Genomic DNA, 8,955 nt, shown 5'->3' with positions numbered 1-8,955 from the left:
ATATGGCTTCCGTAGAAGTTCCAGTTTCCAATCTTCCCATAATTTTCAACTGGAAATTTATTAAAAATGTGTATACCATTAAATATAAAATCATAATTTAAACTGCAAAATTAGTTTGCAAAATTAGTTTGTATATATATATATATGTAACATTGAAATTGTTCCCTCGCTACGCCTAAGGTTTGCAATTAAAAGGACATTTATTTGAACTCTATGTGATGACATGATAATTAAAAGAATTTTTACCGCCCTAAATGTAACTTGAATTTGAATCATACAAGTCACGTTTATTGTTCGAGTTTTTTCTATTATTATAATTCACAAAACGAAAAACTACATTTATTTAATACGAATCTTATTATTGTTACATTATTATCACGACATGGAACATAGAAAAGGAATATATATATAACTAAATTTAGCAGCAAATTAATTAGGAACCCCTACATAATGAATTCAAGACATGGATTTTCTCCACTTGGGAGGACGAACAGGCTTAGATTTGATATCAATGGGGGTTTGCCTCCCAAAGCTAGCCTCTCTTTCTTCTTCAATCTTCTCAAATACACTCACGCTGCTCTTCAGCGACGGCATTATCCCCAGCTTCTTCCACCTGAAAAACCCTTTCTTCTTATCCACTAGTTTCTCCATTTGCATTTGCATCGCTACGCATTGGCTTTGGACCCTGAGCAGCTCTTCCTTCAGCTTCTTTATCTCCATTTGTTGAGCGTTCATTTCACGTTTCGACATGCACCGAACCGGGGCTTCGAGTCCTGCCGGGTTCGGATTCCGGGTTCCGTTGAACGACCCACTCCAATCAACATGTCGGTTGAGCTTGCTTTGCTCGCAGAACAACACTTGAATCACCGCCCGAACTGGCAAACGTTCGTTTTGTGCAGCGTGTAGGGATGCTTCTGGTGACAGCTTTCGACTGTCTATCAATCTGCATAGAACCTTCCTATCTTGCTTTGAAACACCTGGATGTGCCTGCATTAATTAATATACTGTTTTCTTAATTATTTAAAACAAGACAAGGTCATCGTCCCATGAATCGCTGCCCCTAAATTGCGTGCCGAAAGACTCCAAAACCTAGATATGTTTTGCAATTACATAATAGGCTTCACGAGACTACAGGACTAGAGATCGTGAAGAATCTTTTACTGTAGAACCTAACACTTTAAATTCTCATCATGAATGATCTTTTTACTGGTGAGTCGGTGACTAGTCATCAACAACCTCAATTTCTCTACGGGCCCATATGGCCTTGTTGTGTCCCTGGTATTTCCTTGTCCAATTATGTCACTGGAATTTGATTCTTGGACTTGTTGAAAAACAGTGAAAGAATGAACCAACTTCCAAAACATGAGATTTAATAGCTGAAGCTGATTTAACTACTGATATCATAAACAAGAAAGAATTGGGAATAATATGAACTTACTTTGAGATAAGTGTCAATGGCACGGTAGAGGCCATCATCCATGGCTCGGGCATGGCTAGGAAGAGCAGCACCAAGTGCAATAAAGTCCTCCAAACTCAGATTGGTATCCAAAGCTGCTTCTGCCAAGTAGCTATCCACAAGCTTAGCTACTTTAACCACCGCAATGCCGCTTCTAGTGCCTTCATCAAGGCTAGCAAATCTCTTAACCAGCCTTATAACAAGCTCAACGTCTAGCAGAGTACCACAAGTGTGACTAAACGATGGAATCATGAGTTCTTTCAGTGATGCTTGGTCAAGCTGCCACGAAATTCTTTTCTCCAGCTCTGCTTTGTAGGAAGGCTCCACCCCAACCATGTTGGCCGTTCGGAGAAGGCGTAGGAGGAAGTTGCAGGGGATGGAATCTCTCTCAGGTGGCAAGATTCCCACCAAGGTTTCAACAAAGAACCTCTTTTTCATCCGTGAAACCGTGACACTCTCCGGCGATGACTCTTGGAGGCTCATAGGACCCTTTTCGGTGTCATTGCCGGATAGATCAGGTAGCCATTTCGATGCATAATGTGCTATGATTGAGCCTACTAAGTCGGGACGAACACCCTTGGCCTTTATGCCTGAGATGGTCTTCACAAAGTAGTCCATGTCAAGGATGCATGCATCATCAAACCAGCATTCAGCTGTGGGTGGCATTGGCTTTCCTGGGAAAGTGCTGGACTCTGGCAAGGCTAGCTTATTCATCATGACCCTTCAACAGTAACAGAAGAGTGGAACCAAGGGGAAGCAGTTCTATGATGTTGCTTCAAATTGAGAAGATTAGAGGGGCTTGAGATTGAGGATTGATTCACTTTGGTGTCATTTGGGAGGCTGAGGCTGAGGCAGCAGATGGATAAGAGAGGTATAGAGTAGAGACAAATTTGCTTAAATGCTAAAATATGCCACATCAAGGGACAGTGTGACACCACATGAACTTATTCCCTGCTCCAGCCTAAGGAGAACAAAGTTAATTAATACCAATACCTTAAGAGTGAAAGTGACCTTAAACTGATATCCCTTATCATGGGTGTTTTGGGATGCAGCTGGATTATGTACGTAACACTCACGCCCTATATGACATCAATCTCCGAACCTTCCCAATATCTACCATCATCCAACTGTAAACCATACCATTACCAATATGTCTAAATAATTTCTGGTATAGGAGAAAGGATTGTAAATATTCTTCGAACCTCAAACATGCTGCTGCATGAACCAATTAAATTAAGTTTCGGGGTCTTGAATTAATTAATAGGTTTTGTTTTCTATAGGAAGTGTTGGATATATGGAGATGATGAAGATGAATTGTGATCAGAATCCATTGGGTCTATATTTCTTAATGAAAATGATTAAAGCAAGCTAATATAGACGAAGGTGGAGGACCAAAAACAAAGAACCTTTTGCTGGGAAAGAGTCCATATGTGATATGATGAGAATGAGACGTATACATGAGCCAAAGAACAAAGTTTTGTCTACTTTCTGCATATGGTAAAGTGAACACGTGAACCTTAGTTTTTATGCTTCCTTGGTTCTCGAGAAATAGAAAACTGCAACTCTGCTTTGGGCATGTAAACCGATATGCAAAGGAAGCATAACTTTTCTCAGCTTTCACTCAAGGGCCAACAAATCAATCTTGGGCTTAATTCCCGCGTCTTCTAATGTATATATAAAAAGAATTTTGATCAAAAAAGGGTTTCAATTGGTGTGTATCCAAATGCAATTCTAAAGAGCACAATAACTAAACAAACACTAAGCTCAACATCTAAAGAAATGGAAGACTTATAATAAAGTCGAGCATTTACGTTTTTAGCTAATATCCTTTGTATGAACAAACGTAAATTCTAGAGCCAACAGTCGCCTAGCACTGGTTTCTTATCAGCTTCTTATTCTTCCTGTTGGCAACAAATGGAAGAATGTTTTTTTTTTCTTAGATATTGCTTGAAGTTGATGTTTCTGATGTTTCTGCTGTTTCTGCAGAACCGCTTGCAAGAGAGCCGTTTCCGCTTTCAGACATGACAGGGATCTTAACAGTTGCTCTTTCCATCTCTTTCTCGAGTTCTTCTTCCCTACGCAATTCTGTGAATTGTGTATCCAAAGACTTGGCTGCGGATAGCCATGCAAGAACAATCACCAGAAGTATCCCTCCAAGGTATGGGGTTGAATTCGCAAGTGATCCAAAGGTCAAGATCATAAACTGTTGAATCAAAGCACCCCCTGATTTTCCCAGTGGATTACATACAACATCAATGGCTGCCTTCCCTTTAACCTAAAGAGAGTATCAAACAGGCTGCAAGTTAATGACCAGAAGTTGCATAAGAAATCAAAACTTCGAATTGTGAGCAAAGATTCCAAACCTTGGTGTCCTCATCCAAAGGAATATAAGCCATTTCTTTACAAGGATCGAATAAACTGTACTTTGCACTCTTGCTGAAAATGTTCTGCAGGGCACCCACATATACAGCTGCAAGAAGAGGAGTCATGCCAAACTTTGCAAGAGTTGGTCCAAGAGGACCACCAAATAATATCAAGGAAAAGAAACCAACTCCAGACAGAAGTAGGACAGTGGGTGTAATTCCAGCAGCTACTCCCCATCCATATTTGTCAAATATAAATTGACTTAGTAGCATCATAGTGAATGTCGCAATTCCAGTGGCAGTTGAGAAATCACCCATGAAAGAGGAGTATTCATTCGGGCTTGGAAACTGCAATATGGAGCAAGAACCATTAATTACTAAGCCAGTTAAGGTATAGAAGATAGAAGAGCACGCAACAGAGAAGCAGAAAATTAATAAAAAAATGTTACCTGAGCTTTAAGCTTTGATTTCCAGGTAACTTCAACAAGGTTGATGCTGATACCATATGCAACCACCAAAGTGGCAAGATCCCTAATGTACTTTGAAGACAGCAAGAATTTCAAGCTCTCCATTGTTCCCATTTTAGGTTTTTCCTGCAAACCAATTGACAATAAAAAGAAACATGGCTTCATATATGTTTTGACCTAAACAACTTCACTCAAATATGTACACAACATAAGCATGGAGAACTCTCCTGTATGTGAAATGATACAGTTCCATGTACCAATTATCCAAAAGTAAAATAGATATGGTAGCAGGTATAATTTGTATATAAAACTACAAAAGCTTTTCTGCATAATAGATGTCACGCAATCAAAAGCAAATCTTGCTTGCCTGGCCCATGTTAAGAACTTATATGTCATGTTAAGACAAATGGATAATTGGTCCATCACAAATACAACGGCATGGAACCGAACAAATTAACCAGCTTAATAACCCAAACTGACTGAATTATGAAAATTATCTATTTAACCAACAATTTGATAGGTAAATCACAAGACACTCGGTGAAAAGTTTTTTTCTTTTAAACTCATAATATGTCAACAACTCAAAAGGTTTGGGATGAACATTCGAGATTAAATAAGCAAATCCTGGAGCCTAAGAATCTAGGGAAACAAATATGCCAAACAAGAGAAATAGTTAAACAGTGGATTACCTTCTTCTTCTTGCTACGTGTGGGAAGAGGAACAAACTTATTCACCCACCAGTAGAGGAAACAGATGGCAAGCCCCATTAGCACCACAATGCTCATCATTCCCTTCAAGGAGATGGCCCAACCATCAACTCCAGGACCCAAATTTTGCCTCAAATTGGAAAAGTACTTAACAGTTCTACCAGAGAAAATGAGGGCTATATTGGCTCCAAGACCAAACAGAGGATAGAATCTTTTTGCTTCCTCTACAGTAGTTATCTGCACAAGTAAAATGCAACAGTGGGTAAACATCACTTTAAGTCTCAAAATCAGGCGAAGATCATTTCAGAGAGATGCAACTAAAACAGATAAAATGCGCCAAAAGAAAGCAAAGAAATACAAGTAATAGGTTGCCACAATCATGACTGCTTGAGTTCTGAATAAGTGGCCAAATACAAGGTGCAAATTCAAATAAGACATTTGAAGTTTGGAATTTAGAAGTAATATTCAACTATCTTCTTGTTTGCCCTTGCTCTTTCTACAAGAGATGCCACAAGAGCAATAATCTCACTAAAACTTGAAATACAGGCTACATGAAATTTCAGCTAGCTTTCTTATTTTTCTCAACTGTCTCATGGAACTTTCTTTTCCAATTCCTCATTTACAAAGAGCGGTCCAGCAAGTAGAAGTTTCAAATATAAGGTAGAATAATTTTACATATGGAACCACTAAAGAATTAACCAAGATAAGATTATACTTAAAAAAATCCAAAGTTTCTAATGTGTACTTAATTCACTAAAAGATTAAATGGAAAGAAAGCTTCTTAGGTTACATGTTAGAATATGGAGAAAGAGCATGAATTTGACGAGGCAAAAAGGAACAGGATCTTCGATGTCCACTACTTTGTCCTAATAAAATCAGCATAACTATCGTCCATAATCATTTTCAATAAGCCAATGCTTAATTATATAGACAGCAAAACATTTAGATGATATTTTCTTATCTGCATCAACAAGCAAAAGTTATATGGCATAATGGCATTCATGAAATGTTGAACTTTAACAGAGTAAGGAGATTTAGAAAACAACTTTCGGAACATGCGCAGCTGATGTAGAAACGAAACGCAACCAAAACAAAAGAACTGAAACAAAATCTTTGATGCAAATTTGTCATTGAACATGCTAACTCGTTTTTGAAATACATTTATGCGAACATATCAATGAAGATGCTAACGAGTTTTGAAAAACAGAAAGCGAGCAAACTAGATGGCTAGATGTGTAGTGATAGTGACAAAAGCTTAAACCAATATAAGAAATAGATGACTGAGATTATAACAAGTTCAAATTATCCCAACTTATGGATTAGGAATGATTTAAGGAGTCTCTATCATGAGATCTGCATGTTAAGGGATGAAAATAAAATCCTAGCCTATTAAAAATAACTAATTTCTGACACAAGAATCAACATATAGATAAAATCAACATGCTTATACAATCATATGCAGAATAAAAAAATTCAAACATTCAATTCCATAATATAATATAAATCACCTGATTGGCAAACCCCCAAAATAAAACAGAAATGACGACGCTGCCCCAAAGTTCAGCCATGACATAGAACAAACAGAAACTCCATATCCTCATAATAGCAAGAGGACCAAGAAATCTGGGTCCAAGCACCGCAAGAAGCTTATCAGCAACTGCTTCAGGGTGGATGTGATTGCTGAGAGGATACAATAGAAACCCAAATGCACCAAAAAAGGCTATAAAAGGAAGAATAACAGTGTAGAAAAGAGCCTTCTTTGACAACACATTAGCCAACTTTGTGTATAACAACATGAACCCAACAGCCATAGGCAAATTAACCCATGTCTTTAAAAATGGTATAATCTCTGCACTGCTTCCTTTAGCTGTCACGACCAACACATCTTTTGTATCCCTAAGGATTGTGTAATTGAAAAGGATGCAAAAGAACATTAACCCAAGTGGGATAATCTTCTTAAGAGTCACAAGCTCAATCCCCAAGAATTTTGGCGTCGGGGTTTCACCGAACAAAGGCTGCCCATCAGCTTCAGCAGCAACCTCAGCCTTGCAAATAAAGCTCTTTTCTTTAGGGGATAAACCATTTGGTTTTGCTACGACGCTTGGAACTCTTTTATAAGAAAGAGATAACCCATTAAGGCCTAAGGGTTTTGAGGCAAAAAGCCTCTGCTTTAAGCCTTGTGATGGATTCAAAAGGCTTCGGACTCTGGTTGGATGAGGTGGCAATGAAAGTAGCCCTCTGGTTTGTAAAACAGCTTCCATGTCCCTCTTAAGGTTCCTTCAAAAGAAATGAGAAATCAATCCCCAAAAAGAAGAGTTGAAATTTTTCAGAACATGAGAAATAAAAATTAAAAGAAAAAGAGAGAGGAAGGAAGATAAGAGGGATAAGGTGGGTAGCTAGAGAATGGGACCAAAGGAGTACCCTTTTAAAATCAAATGACTATAAATGAAAGGGTAAAGAGAAGAGTTCAAATAATAACACAATTAGAAGATTAGAAGAAAGAGATGGAGAGTGATGGACAGACATATGAGGAACTGTGAAAAAAGAATCTTATACAATTACAATTTCCCCAACACGACTACCCAAGCTCTGTGCAGGCCAAGATTTGACCAACTTGCCATTTTTTATTAAAAATATCAATTTGGGTTTTTGAGAAATTTGAGATATTTCCACTTTTCCTCCCTTGCATTTCTAGACCACGTTATCATGTTTCCTTACTGAGGTAAACTCCGTGGTTTTAAATATCACAAATATGTTGAATTTAATTTTTTAAATAAGTTTGGTAATTCATATTAAAGTCTAAAAAATTATAAAATAATATAGTAAACCATAAGTAGATAAAGAGTTAATTATCACTTTATAGATAATATTTTTATTTTTAATAATAATATACCAAATAAATTTTATAACTTAAATTCAATATTTAATTTTTCAGTACTTAATATTGCAATTTATCAAACAACATCATAATCAATTTTAGTTTTTATATTTTTGAACTTTTAAAATTTTAGTCATTATCTAAACAATAATCATTAAATTGTTAGGTCGAAAGTTTATTATAAGTTGAGGTACTATGTCTAAGTTGTAGATTTAGTCTTTATTCTTCAATTTGATCATTTTTAGCCTTTATATTTTTCAAAATTTTAAATTGCTGTATTGATCCTAATCATAACTGTTACAGGCCCATTTTAACCCGAAGCCCAAACCTAACCTACCCAAAACAAACCCATTTACCCGGGGCCCAATTGAAGCCCAAAGACCCCAGACCCAACAAGGAGTCAGACTAGGGTTTCAGTCGCTGAAACCCTAGTGCCCCACTTGCGCCGCAGCCACCGCCCCTGTCATGTCTTCTGCTGCCACCGCCCAAGCACCTGCCACCACCGCCCATGCCCACTTGCTCTGCAAAACCTGCAAAACAACAAAGAACAGAGAGCAAAAATAAGGCTATAAAAGCCGAAACAAGCATGTAAACAGGAGGCCTCCGATTTTTGTAAAAAAAAACACTTATTGGCAGAAAGAAATGAAATAAAAAAAGGTTGATTACAGTGCATCTCTTTCTTATTTTTTGTTTACGTTCCTTTTTTATTTTATTTTATTTTGTTTCTTTTTCTACAAAGATTTCAAAAGCCAAACAAAACGAAGGGAAGGGAGTTTTACCTGATTTCGGCGGAGGTGAGAAGGAAGAACCGAAAGGTCTCTTCCGATTTCGGCCCTTTTCGCCAGGATTTCGGCTTTTCTAACTCCGGATATGAACCCAACTCGAAAAGAGGGGTAAAATAGGCCTTTTTGGACTTTTCCGGCCACCGCAGACGGTGGCACCATCGCCGGCGGCCGGTTACTGGCGCGGTGGCCGACGGTCGGACCTTAGGCATGAGGCCGGACTGCCCAAAAGGGCTTGAGAGAGTTTTTGAGTTTCTTTTTTAAGAAAAGTGAAGAAAATGAGAAATCTGAAAAAAATTTGA

At 37.9% G+C, this 8,955-nt stretch overlaps 2 protein-coding genes across 2 annotated transcripts; both read right to left on the bottom strand.

Annotated features, from left to right (window-relative positions):
• Positions 1-317: 317 nt before the first annotated feature.
• Positions 318-2,791, bottom strand: LOC107897223 (root phototropism protein 3). Its single transcript, XM_041078742.1, has 2 exons — positions 1,439-2,791; positions 318-987 (listed from the first exon to the last, which is right to left on the bottom strand). Exons 1-2 carry the CDS (start codon positions 2,171-2,173, stop codon positions 457-459), a joined length of 1,266 nt encoding a protein of 421 aa, XP_040934676.1. The 5' UTR covers positions 2,174-2,791; the 3' UTR covers positions 318-456.
• A 307-nt stretch (positions 2,792-3,098) lies between these two features.
• Positions 3,099-7,709, bottom strand: LOC107897222 (ADP,ATP carrier protein 1, chloroplastic). Its single transcript, XM_016822596.2, has 5 exons — positions 6,502-7,709; positions 4,976-5,230; positions 4,269-4,412; positions 3,820-4,167; positions 3,099-3,731 (listed from the first exon to the last, which is right to left on the bottom strand). The coding sequence occupies exons 1-5, from the start codon at positions 7,252-7,254 to the stop codon at positions 3,393-3,395; spliced, it is 1,839 nt and encodes a 612-aa protein (XP_016678085.2). The 5' UTR covers positions 7,255-7,709; the 3' UTR covers positions 3,099-3,392.
• Between the last annotated feature and the right edge of the window lie 1,246 nt (positions 7,710-8,955).

This window comes from Gossypium hirsutum, chromosome A10, assembly GCF_007990345.1.
Source record: "Gossypium hirsutum isolate 1008001.06 chromosome A10, Gossypium_hirsutum_v2.1, whole genome shotgun sequence".
NCBI classification, from domain to species: Eukaryota; Viridiplantae; Streptophyta; class Magnoliopsida; order Malvales; family Malvaceae; genus Gossypium; species Gossypium hirsutum.
This window is presented reverse-complemented; position numbering and strand designations above follow the sequence as displayed.